At 35.7% G+C, this 12,980-nt stretch overlaps 2 protein-coding genes across 2 annotated transcripts; both read right to left on the minus strand.

The window, feature by feature from the left end:
• Positions 1 to 2,405: 2,405 nt before the first annotated feature.
• LOC143550976 (uncharacterized) lies at positions 2,406 to 5,188 on the minus strand. Its single transcript, XM_077041519.1, has 7 exons — positions 4,980 to 5,188; positions 4,379 to 4,430; positions 3,726 to 3,783; positions 3,532 to 3,626; positions 3,350 to 3,453; positions 3,125 to 3,253; positions 2,406 to 3,026 (listed from the first exon to the last, which is right to left on the minus strand). Exons 1-7 carry the CDS (start codon positions 5,102 to 5,104, stop codon positions 2,501 to 2,503), a joined length of 1,089 nt encoding a protein of 362 aa, XP_076897634.1. The 5' UTR covers positions 5,105 to 5,188; the 3' UTR covers positions 2,406 to 2,500.
• A 1,965-nt stretch (positions 5,189 to 7,153) lies between these two features.
• LOC143550978 (lichenase-like) lies at positions 7,154 to 9,103 on the minus strand. Its single transcript, XM_077041521.1, has 3 exons — positions 8,936 to 9,103; positions 7,901 to 8,436; positions 7,154 to 7,645 (listed from the first exon to the last, which is right to left on the minus strand). Exons 1-3 carry the CDS (start codon positions 8,997 to 8,999, stop codon positions 7,208 to 7,210), a joined length of 1,038 nt encoding a protein of 345 aa, XP_076897636.1. The 5' UTR covers positions 9,000 to 9,103; the 3' UTR covers positions 7,154 to 7,207.
• Positions 9,104 to 12,980: the final 3,877 nt, after the last annotated feature.

Here is a 12,980-nt window from a genome sequence, read left to right on the forward strand (position 1 = left end):
ACCACCATCCATCACCGCCACCACCACCATCCATCACCCACCACCACCACCATCCATCACCACCACCGTCCACCACCAACCAAAACCATCCATCACCACCACCCATTGTCCACCACCACCATCCACCGCCACTACCCACCGTCCGCCGCCACTACCACCATCCACCACCACCACCTTCCACCACCCACCAAAACCAAATCGGCATGGCAAGCAAAGACTAAAAACTAGATGTAACTTGAATAAATGACTTCTATCTTGTGAGATAAGTTTGACAGTTATGCAGACAGTATCAGCTTATAAAAACAAACAGTCTTATATTTTCAGCTTGCAGATCTTCAGACCACATCTTCAGTTGCAGACATGAAAACAGATGAAATCAGCTTGCAGACAGTTTATGTCTGCAAAAACAAACAGCACCTTAATAGATTAATTGTTGATATTTAAAACAAACTCTCACCCGCTTTTAGGAATATTCTTTCTTTCGCAAGACGTATACGACATCTCAGATTTCAATCATATGCATGATATGATCGCACCTTATCCAATGTTTTGTATATTATTAATATTAATATTAATTAGTTAAACACCAATACAACATTTCATAAATATTTCATAAACGGTCACTAATCAACATTACCGGATAGCCAGGGTTGTGCGTTTGGAAACAACCATCCTTTAAAAAAACGTAATAGCTCGCTGGTATGTATCAGAGCTTAAGTGATTAATTAAAGGAAAATTGGATTTTAATAATCCCAATTTAGTGCAGTTGGCCGATAATAATCCCAACTTTAAAAATAGCTGTCACTGGTCCCAACTTTCACACTATTTGTTTTCATTAGACCTCCATTAAAAAAAATTTAACGACGTTAAGTTTGTTTCAAATTTTAGATTGATATTTTAGGGCTTTTGATCAGAATGAGAATATGAATCGACTTATGTAAAACTTAACTCGACATGACGCTTTAAACAGTTTAATTTTTGTTAATTAAAAGTTTAAACATCGGATTTGAAGCATCATTTAGTCATTTGGACCCACCGTTTGATGGTAAGTTTTACATCATCGACTCGTATCCTCATTCCGAACAAAAACCCTAAAATATCAGTTTGAAATTTGGAAAAAACTTAACGTCGTTAATTTTTTTTTAACGGAGGTCCAATGAAAACAAATAGTGTGAAAGTTGGGATCAGTGACAACTATTTTCAAAGTTGGAATTATTATTGGCCAACTGCATTAAGTTGGGATTATTAAAATCCAATTTTCCTTAATTAAAGAGACGAGACCTTGAAAACAACATTTTCAAGTGTAGAACGAGTCTGTCAATCTAGAAAGGTTTTGGTGATGAAACCCATGTCCGTGAGTAGTTTTGGATGACGTGGCCGAACACATAAATTTCAGTTTACCTTTATTTATAATAAATAGTATTTTTAAAATAAGTGTAAAGAAATATAAACTTTTAGAACAATATAAACTTTTTAAAAAGTTGTAACAATTTAAAGTTTATTATATTCATTCAGATATGTTAATATAAGAAAAATTGGATGTGGCTCAATGGTAGAACACTCACTTTACTAGTGAGATGTAGGGGGTCAAACTTCACTATCACCAATTTATATGGGATATATGAGGGATGACTCTTCCTTGCCAGGGTTCGAGTCCTGATCTTACTCGGTTTTACCCTGTCGTGTCATTTGGCGGGCGTGAGGGTCGGGTTTTATCCGGTGAATCCCTCAATAGGTGGACCGCTAGGGGCTCCGTCCGTCCGGACTAGTGGCTGGCTCGGGCTACCTTTAGCCAATAAGAGCCGTGTACGGAATATCCGACGTTACTTAGTTGGTCGTTAAAAAAAAAATATAAGGATATATATGCATTAATGGAAAAGTTTGTTGGTGAATGATAAGATGTTATTGATTTTTTTCATGTAACTAGACATGCTTATAGATAAAAAAGGCCCATACACTAATTAATAGGCCATCTCCATTTTGGTGGGATGGTAAAGGCTTTGGCCTTTGGGTGAGAGGTCCAGGGTTCGATCCCTGACAATAGCGGTTTAATGTAAATAGTAGGAGGAAAGCATTAACATTCAAAAAAAAAAAAACTAATTAACAGATTTTATATTTTATTCAAAAACAGTGTATTAAGATATATATACAAACTTGGAAAGGTACACATGCCAAAAAAAGTGGATAAGATGATAGGATACTTAGAGTGGGTCCCACAGGCCAAATATATTACTAAAATACAAAACATGCCCACTAGAACCAATTAAACCTTTGTTTTCTAAAGATAAGGATAAATAAACTATCATAATCATTAAAACCATAATAATAATAATAATAATAATAATAATAATAATAATAATCTATTATAGACACCATCTCTGCAATTACAAAACAGGCAAAAACATAATTATTCACATAACAAGTGCCACTAATTAGAAGATATCAACTTTTGCTATAGGAACTAAGATCCATCGATATGACTATTTCAACACGTCTCATTTCAAAGCGTCAGCGTCACGTTCTCTTTTAATGAAGTAACGGGATAACTGACCCTTGTCGGGTCCCACTCGGCATCAAACATGTAGACCAAACGTCTTCCTGAAAATGGTTGAGGTAGCCGAGAGTATGATGAACCACGGTTAATTGATGACAACCCTAGCGTAAGATCAAGAGGGCTACGACAAGAAGTTTGACCGTTTGACCGCCTAAAATCGTTCGATCCGGACCCACTATTTTCCAACACGTTGAGCAAGTTCTTGAGTTTTGGTGGGTTGTGACTAGTGGAACCAGGTGTTCCAAGACTTAAAAACAAGTTATCCGGTTCGGTTGTTGGTGGTTCAACTATGTGGACTTTTGAATATCTGGTGAACCCTGGACAGTCAACGTCGGGTTGAGTGTTTCCAAGGTCCACATCCGTCGAACTTGTGTTTGATATTTCTATGCTTCTCTTTTTGGTCGTAGGTGGCGAGTTTAGATCGAAACTCTTCTTTGAACCATTCCAGTGATTCTTAATTGCATTGTCGGTCCTGTCAAGAAAAAAGAATAAATTAATTAATAATTCATAAAGAATTCTGTCTTGATGTAAACACTATATTTTACTATAAAAAAAAGATAATATTTTTACCTTCCAGGTAAGAATCGAGCAATTTCAGCCCATTTGTTACCGTATATCTCATGGTAATACGCAAGAGTCGATTCTTCATCATCCGTCCACGCATCTTTCTTGATCGATGGATCTATATGATTGTACCACCTGAAAATACATATAATATGTATAAATCATCAAATGAATTAAGAATGAAAATGTGAATAATTTCATAATAATATTTTTTTAGTTATTAGTTAATACCTTTCGCGGCATTGTTTGCCAATTCGACCAGGCAAATGTCGTGCGATAAACGACCATTTCTTGCAGCCATGGATTCCAACCAACTGTCTGATACAATCATCCTCCTGAAAAGAAATATATAAATAAAGTTATTATTAACTAATTAATTAAACATAAAAGTTAACAAACATGCGACAAGATACCTCTTTGGTCCAAGGTCCTTTAACGACATCCGGATTAAGAACCTTTTGCCAACGATGCAGGCATTGCGTGTCTGTTCTTCCTGGAATAAGTTCAGCTGCACAAGAAATAAAAAAAAACAGAATATAAGATAAAAAGTTTTAAATAAATGGTATTAATTTGGTTGCATATTATAAATATGTAAGTAAAATGATACCTATTTTCTTCCAGTTTTTACCACTGTATTTCTTCACTTGTGAGGCTAACATAGTGTCCTGCAATGCAAAATATATGTAATATTAGTATCTTACCTTTGCAGCCAAAAGATTAATAAAAAAAACAAACATATATTTTGACTGCAACTATAGTGGTGTAAACGAGCCGAGCTGAGCTTGAGCTCAACAAGACTCGAGCTCGGCTTGTTTAACATATAGAGAGCTCAAGCTAAAGCTCGGCTCGTTTCGAGTATATTATTAAAGCTCGAACTCGACTCATGAGTATTCAAGCTCAGGCTCCGTTAGTTAATTATTTATTAATTTTTTTTATATTTTAAAGTTATCTTTCTATATATGTTTTTAATTATAGTTTTATACATAAATGATATATATTATTTAGTTGTTTCTATCATAATTTCATATATTTTTATTATCAAACAAATGTTTGATAACTTTTAGGCCCGTTTAGGCTCTCGAGCTGGCTCAAGCTTGATAAGTGAAGCTCAGGCTCAAGCTTGTTTACTATACAAGCTTATGTTTAGATTCGAGCTCGGCTCAATTCAAGCTTTTTGCGAGCCAATCTCGAGTGCCTCACGAGCGGCTTAGCTTGTTTACACCCCTAACTGCAAGAAGACTGCATAAGCCATAAACAAACCTCTTCAGCGGTCCAGCCTGCTTGCGATGGACGTTTAGTTTGACCGCTGCTTCTACAAACACAAACAAAGAGAATGTACATCAGTAATCTATAATAGGATTAACAAAACACAATACTAGTTAAATAATATATAATAGTGATCAATTTACTAACTTGGGTAAACCATCAGTGGAGTCAAACGGGTCGTGTTTGCAGGTTGGCGGGTCCCACCCAACACAAACCCAAAAATTTGACCCAAACCTGAACCCAAAAATAGCGTATGACACATGAACCAAATACGACCCGCATATTCACGGGTTGACCCGAAATTCGATCACGTATACATTTAGATTATAAAATAATATTATGTCAATTTCATTTTTAATTTTAACTTTTTACATAAGATACCCAACCAATTTTATTTATTACACAAAATATATTTAAAAGAAATAAAATAAATAACAAATGGGTTAAACGGGCCAATCCGATCCGTTTAGTTAAACACTGGTTTGACCCGAAACTGACCCAAACATGCAAATTTCGTGTTAGGTTCGTGTCAGTGTCATAAATTCACAATACATTAACTATTAAGTCATGGTCAAAGTTAACTCAAGAAGTTTACCGGCGACTGCAGTGAGATCCTGGAGTGTTTGCGTCGCTGCCATCAGAAACCGATGAACTCGAACTGAACCCAACCTCTTTAGCCATCACTTCTGATGTTGTGATATCAATATTCAGTAACTGCATATTGACAATCAGTAGAATAGTCAAAATCTATTAGTGTTTTTTGCATATAAGAACTAGTTCTAGTAATTATGATTTCAATAAAGCATGCAGTTTTCTCAGTTAATATAAAAAACATAGTGGGAAAAACCATTAAACTTGAAATTTTTAAATATGTTTAAGCAATTAATAATCCAATCTCGGTAAAAATAACCACATCATACCCTTGGGAAAAAAACGAACCAAAACTCGAAACTTTGGTTTTTGATTATTAGAAAACCGTTTGGTTTCAGTTTTTGCTTTTGGTTTTCGATTTTGCCATTCGAGCTTGGTGGAAAAAAATTGGTCAAAAATAATTTATTTGAGCTTAAATCACTTCGTTAAGTAATAACTAATTGATTATTATACATTAGGTTTAAAATATTTGACTTACATATTCATTAAATTCATATAAATCACTTAACATATAAATTTAAAAAATAAAAAAAGTCTAGAAATTCGGTTATGCTTTTTCAGTTTTTTTACATACAAAACCAAAACCGAACCGTATCTTCAGTTTTTACAAAAACATAAAACCAAATCGTCAGTTTTTGTTTCTGGTCTGCTTTTCGCTTCTTTTATTTTCAGGTCTATTTTTTCAGTTTTTACATGCAAAACCCTAACCCTAATACATGCAAAACCAAAACTAAACCGTAGGTTACGGTTCAGTTTCCACAAGAACATAAAACAAACCCATCGGTTATTTTTTCCTCGGTTTCATGCACACCCCGAAATACATTCTACAACACTAACGCAACCAACGTTTAATCAGTCCGCATTGCAATCGATAGATTAGTACATATACTCTATGATATATGTGTATGTGTGTGTGTGTATAATCGATATATCAAGAGCTATGAAAGAACAACAAACCTTAGGGTTTTAGCGACAATGTAGAATCGAGAGAGATGTAACGATCACAACGTATAATAATAAGTGTGTGCACTTTGAGAAACAATAGTGTTATATTTATAGTTAAAGATTTATGGGTTTTTACCCATAGTAAAACGTTCATATTAAGTTTTTTAAATGGTAATATTATTAATATAATTAACTCCATATCTTTGTATACTTTAGAATATTCACTTACTTTATTTACTTTAACATTCAAAAAATTAAATATTTTAGCTTCTTTTTTTAAAAAAAAATTAGTTGGAACTTGAGTTAATTTAAATATGTTGATATATTAATTAATCAATTAATATTTGAAATCTTTTTGATAATATGATTAATTAATATCTTAAACTTTTTGTCACTTTTTGATTTGGCATTAAATGTTTATTAAATATTTGGATATTTTATAGAGTTTTATCAAAATAATCCTAATTATGACATGATGATTTTGTGATTGTTTTTAAGAAAATTAATCATGTTTCAAAAAGATTAAAGCGTGTAAAATTTAATGATTTTTAGCCATAATCTTATTACAAATTAATTCTATATGTTATTATAGTTTCTTTTATAATTAGCTTTATTTTATAAAAAAGTATTTTTGTTTTATGATAATTAGTGAAAACTTTAACCAGTTTAAATCCGTTATAATGCAAGTAGAATGAAACGGTATATTAATCTATAATAATAATAAAGTGATGTTTGACTTTATTTATAGTTTATAGAAGTTGTGTACATTTTTAACAATATTTTTTTCTAACTCTACATGCGACGGGATTTCAATCGTCCAAGTTATTTAGCGTTTTAGCTCTGACTTAAAAACCTCTTTATAGACGGAAACTCTAACAAGTAGAACCCCCCCCCTTCAACGGCGTCGAGGGCTTAAGTCTTAGGACTTAGGAGACAACCGGACTATATTGTTTAACGTTTATAAATGTAATTTTCCATGTTCCAGGCCCAATAACACTACTAATGGTTTGGGCTTCTATGTTTATTTTATAACAGTCCAAGACTCCAAGTGTCCAACCACTTCAATGGTTCGTACATTTTGGTCTACAAGCATTAACAAAGGACAACACACGAAAACATTTGCAAACATATGTATTATTAAACCAAGATTACAAGTAGATACATTAAGCATGAAAATTTTAAAAATTATTGTACAAAATAGACTTTAAGCATTTCAAGAAAGCAAGTCTAAATCGATTCGTATCCTTTTTGGATTGAATTGAAATTAAGGTTATACTTTGCTTGCTGATTCGGATAGAACACTCCAAAGTTTTTCTCAAGTTGAGGTTCCTTGTTGTTCTCATCGAACATAGCAAACAAGTATGTCTCTATGGCTCTTCCCGGCCTCTTAGGCGTACCACGTGGCACATGTGCAACCATATTTGTGTAGTATGTGCGTGCATTGTCAAATGTTGCTGCAAATGCACCAGCTGATGGCCATCCGGTTTCTGATACCACAATTTCCAATGAGGAACCTCCGGCTCGCTCTAACGCCGAGTACGTTGCATCTAGTATTGCGTCAAAAAGGTTTTGGTATCCATTTGCTCCATCTTGTACTATGGTTCCAGGAGAAGTAAACGTCGCATAGGCTAGTGATATGTCAGTCGGATTTCCGGCATAACTAAATAACAAAAACTAAATGAGACGAACTTGAAGGTAACTTAATCGTTCAAATTATTCAATAAGGTCTGTTCACAATCACATTCAATATTCTCAATTTTGACTTTAGTTTCTTTTTATATTTTATGTCAATAGGTATGAGCCACCACTTTGGCCAACATGGTGTATATTATATATTGGGTCATATCATTTTAAAAAATTCTATAAACATCATATAGTTGTAATAAATTGTGATAATCTAGGATGAAAAATATATCTGAAATATGGATAGATATTGACCAACAATGGCGCGTTGACCGCAACTAGGAACCCGATGATCGGGTCAATGTAAGCCCTAGCATCATCCCTGAATGCACCTTGTGATGGAGGATAACTGACCCCGATAAAAGACGTGTCAATCGAAGTTGAAACTTTGATTTGATCCTTGAGGCCATAAAACGCGACGACTTCATTAATGTTGGTCAAAGCAGGGTGCACCAACGGAGCCAACGTGCTATCAGACGGCTTAACCTCGTTTCCAACTGCTATGTAACGAAATTTGACACTTGGATAGCTCATAATGTTTCTCCAAACCCATTCGAATGAATTGTCGCGGCTTGCAGCAACATATTGTAGATCTGAATTCGGGATCCCTACCATCACCTCAATGTTGGATCCACTCAATGCTTGTAGAGCGGCTTGGCTAGGATCATAGAGTCTCATTCGCCTTATGTTGTTTGAGTTGTATAAACTTATGACTTGTGTCGCGGATGGGAAATTGTTACCCATCATTCCATAGCATACTCCAACTTGTGATTCTACATAGATAAACAATCTTTATTCATTTCGATCATTTCTTAGTTTTGTGAGTTGTATATATAAAGTATAAGATGAGACTTGAAAGTTGTTTAGTTTTCATGAATATCGATGTGTGACTCTTTATAGGGGGTGTTTGGGATTACCTATTTTTATCTTCTTATGACTTATAACTTGTAAGTTATAAGGTGTTTGAGAAGTTAAACTTTGTGAGTGGATAAGTCATAAGTTACAATTTTGTAACTTATAACTTATGACTTATATAAATAATAAGAAAGTTAAACAAGGAATCCCAAACACCCCATAACATTTGTACATAAACAATGATAAAATTTTCAAATGCTATTAAACTTTTTATAACGCTAACTCTACAAGGGTTAAGTTACAAGAAAATAACGTCGATCAACACATAACCTACGTCCATCAACCATTTTAAAAAACTAATCGAAATTGCAAAATTTACATAGCACCCCTAATAAGATGAGATAGATTGATGTTAACCTGTTGTATCTATGAATGCAGCAAGAAGACCAAAAATAATAAGTAGAGGAGCCATTGAAGACATGTTTGGTTATGTAACATTGTAACATATAGCCCTTTATATAATGGGCAAGAAAGCCTTAAAAGAATTTATATATTGAGGCGGCTTATGTCAAAATTATGACTTGTGAGCAAGTGGAACCATAAATAAAAAGGGTCTTATCCTATGTATCATGTATGTAGCTTAATATGATATATGAACAGAAAGCAATTGATACATTCAACACTAATAATAATTTCTTTCTTAATGGATGAGACATATGATTCAATCATACTATGAATTGTACTTTACGTTTCTAAGACAAATACTAAGTGGAAAATTAGTAGATAACTTGTTATTCCGTGATCGTCATAATAGAATTCTCTTCACTACTGACTACAACCAGAAGTCGGACGATTATAATAAAATTCTCTTATCTACTACTACTACGAACTATAATTTATTGGTTAAACTCGAGTTTTTCTTAGAGAAACTCATAATTTATTAAACATTTAACGAGTTCTAATGAACATATCAGACGGCCTTTTATCGCGCAAAATTGGCATATTCTCTTTATACATTGAATATCTTATGTATGCATGAACACACATTAGTTCTTTCAAGGCGGCCTAGTGCCTACTTGTAGTTTTTGTATTCTATTTTGGATGGATGATGATGGTGATGGCTAAAAATGAATTCAAGCCAAACCGTTTCTATATAAAAAAAATAAATAAAAAACATTCATCTTTTAGCAAATATCAAAAGAAACTATATTAATAAATTTGTATATAGATATTAACTCTATGTTTATATGGTTCTCTCTTTAAAAAATATAAAACTTCAATGTTTTTCCAATATATATATATATGGTTAATCAAGAATGATAAACGATAATTAACGCACAACTTATAAATAACCGACTTATATTATAACCAGAAAATATAACTCAAAAGGCTGATTACAATAACTTTGGTAGTGATGGTGGTGATTGTTGTGTTTGTTGTTGTTGTTGTTGTATTTAACACTAACTTTGTACATTTATTTATACTAGTAACCCAACTTGGTCACCAAGCATAATATGTGGTCACCACTCAACTTGGCCACCAAGGTGAACTTGGGCAACAAGGTCAACTTGGCCAACAAGGTGAACTTGGCCACCAAGCATATGAAATGTTTCATAATACCCCTTAGACTTTAACCGACTTGTTAAAACCTCTTAGGCCCGGTTCACCGACTTGTGACCCGGAATAGAAATTAATCCAACATTCACCCCCCTAATTTTTGATTCGGATTAGAAAGGTCTACAACTCCAAGTAACTCGCGCATATCCGTGAACTTGATTCTTGCGAGTGCCTTAGTGAGGATATCAGCCCGTTGCTCTTTCCCGCTAATGTGCTCAACATCGACCTCTCCGTCGTTGTAGCAATCTCGGATAAAATGAAAGCGAGACTTTATATGCTTTGTTCGGTTGTGAAAAACCGGATTTTTCACAAGGGCTATTACGGACGTGTTATCAACTTTCAACATAACTTTCTGCAATGCTTCTCCAGTCAACTCACTCAACAAATCTCGGAGCCATACAACTTGACATGTGGCTGCTGAAGCCGCCATGTACTCGGCTTCACACGACGAGAGTGCAACTGTCGCTTGCTTTTGTGAGCACCGTGTAATTGGAGATTGCCCGTAACAAAACACGTGGCCAGTGGTACTTCAACCATCATCCTCATCTATATTATGACTACTATAACTATAACCTACAAGTCGTTTAGACCCGTTCTTCCCGTACTTGATCCCGTAACTCATCGTTTTCTTCAAATATCTCAATAGGTGTCATATTGCCATACCATGAGATTCTCGTGGGCTTTGCATATATCGACTAACAATACCCACAGAGTACGCCATATCCGGACGAGTGTGTAATAAATACCGTAAGCAACCCACTACCTTTCGATACTCGGTTGCATCGAGTTCGACTTCATTCTCGGCTTTTGAGTATTTCACACCATGATCCATCGGGACTTGAGACGAATTACAGTTTTGCATACATGTCTCCTTTAGAATCCTTTTGGCGTATCCTTCTTGTGTAATTACTATCCCGTCCTCTTGTTAGACTACTTCGATTCCGAGATAGTAGGTCAACTTCCCGAGATCCGACATCTCAAACTTGGTCGCCATACCCTTTTTGAAATCGGAAATCATACTCGTGCTTGTACCTATCACAAATAAATCATCCACATACACGGCTACGATCAAAAAATGTTTCCCATCCGTCTTTCGGTAAACCGATTGTTCCCTGGAACATTTTTGAAACTTCATGTCTCGTAGGATGTTATCGAGCTTTGTGTTCCAAGCTCGGGGAGCTTGCCTTAACCCGTACAAGGCCTTTGACAACTTGTAAACTTTTGCCTCCTCGCCTTTTTTCTCGTATCCTTCGGGTTGAGAAACGAACACAACTTCTTTCAATTCACCATGTAGAAATGCCGTCTTTACATCAAGATGGCGGATTTCCCACCCGTTAGATGCAGCCAATGCGATTAGTAGCCGAACGGTCTCGATTCGGGCTATCGGAGCGAAAACATCATCAAAGTTAATCCCGGGTTGTTGCACGTAACCCTTTGCAACCAACCGAGCTTTATACTTGTTTATCGTTCCATCCGCATTTCGTTTGATTTTGAACACCCATTTCAACCCGATACATTTTGCACCCTTTGGAAGTTCAACTAACTTCCATGTTTTATTCTTGTTTATCGAATCGATCTCGGTATTCATAGAACGAACCCATTCTTGGTTCGACTTAGACTCAAAATAGCTACTCGGTTCACCACTTGCTGCAAGAAGTAATTGTTCATAGTCAGAGTCAATATGTAACACATAATCTTCTTGTAGTCTTCTTGGTAAAACCGAGACTCGGGTTGAACGTCTTAGACCTGTTTGGGCCTCGTTTTCACCCGAATGGACCTGTGACCCATTACTCTTTGACTGAACTTGAGAGAGGGTTGAGGAATTAGGCCCGATATGACTTGGTTCGGTTGAGTCGTTGGACTCAGGTTGAACTGATGATGTAGGTTAAGAGATTGGGCTACCCGGGTTGCTTCTAGACGTTTCTTCAATAGTGGGTTTGATTTGACCAGATCCATTGTCAACCGCACTCCCCCCCAAACAATAGAAAACATACCCGGCTAGTAGTCATTCTTCTCGACTTTCTTTACCCAATTCCACCCTTTGTTTTCGTCAAACACAACGTCCCGACTAACAACAATTTTCCGGGTGTTCAGATCGAAGAGACGGTATGCTTTTGAACCCGTCTCCGACCCGAGATAAACGAGTTTTCTTGACCTATCATCAAGTTTCTTTATATGTACACTATCAACTTTAGCATACGCCATGCACCCAAATACTCGAACATGTTCAATAATCGGTTTCTTTTTCTTGAACCGTTCATATGGAGTTTGATCAACCAAGGCCCGGGTTGGGACCCGATTGATTAAAAAGGTTGAATGTCGGACCGCTTCTCCCCACATATAATTCGGTACATGCATTGCCTTCAGAATACTCCGTACCATCACCATTAAAGTTCTGTTTCGCCTTTCTACCACGCCATTTTGTTGCGGCGTGTACGGGGCAGTTAAATGCCGAATATTTCCACTTTCATCGCAGAACCGATTGAAATCACGTGAAGTGAATTCTCCTCCCATATCAGTTCGAAGAGTTTTCATTGGTAATCCCGCCTCCGTCTCGATTAGGGCTTTAAACCTCTTAAAACTTTCAAACGCTTCATCTTTTTCTTTCAATAAAAACGTCCACATATATCGTGAGTAATCGTCTATAATAACAAAGACATACCTATTACCCGAGATAGTGGATGGGGTTATTGGACCGCACAAATCACCATGAACTAACTCCAAAGGTTGGGATGCTCTAAACGAGGATGTAGCCGGAAACGAACGCCTCGTTTGTTTACCCACCAAACACTATTCACACAACTGATTTTCGTGTTCAACATGTGGTAAACCTCGTACAAGATCC

The sequence above is a fragment of the Bidens hawaiensis genome, unplaced genomic scaffold (assembly GCF_021521415.1).
Source record: "Bidens hawaiensis isolate Kalapana, Puna unplaced genomic scaffold, B.hawaiensis_p1.1 tig00016205_1, whole genome shotgun sequence".
NCBI lineage: Eukaryota > Viridiplantae > Streptophyta > Magnoliopsida > Asterales > Asteraceae > Bidens > Bidens hawaiensis.

Excerpts from the sequence above, each read along its gene's own strand:
- LOC143550976 (XM_077041519.1), bottom strand. The coding sequence starts at position 5,104 with ATGCAGTTACTGAATATTGATATCACAACATCAGAAGTGATGGCTAAA. Across the intron at positions 3,627-3,725 it reads TAAAAACTGGAAGAAAATAG|CTGAACTTATTCCAGGAAGA; the intron begins GTATCATTTTAC and ends TTTCTTGTGCAG. Across the intron at positions 3,454-3,531 it reads AAGGACCTTGGACCAAAGAG|GAGGATGATTGTATCAGACA; the intron begins GTATCTTGTCGC and ends ATTTCTTTTCAG.
- LOC143550978 (XM_077041521.1), bottom strand. The coding sequence starts at position 8,999 with ATGTCTTCAATGGCTCCTCTACTTATTATTTTTGGTCTTCTTGCTGCA. Across the intron at positions 8,437-8,935 it reads TGCATTCATAGATACAACAG|AATCACAAGTTGGAGTATGC; the intron begins GTTAACATCAAT and ends TTATCTATGTAG. Across the intron at positions 7,646-7,900 it reads TGGTCAATATCTATCCATAT|TTTAGTTATGCCGGAAATCC; the intron begins TTCAGATATATT and ends TAGTTTTTGTTA.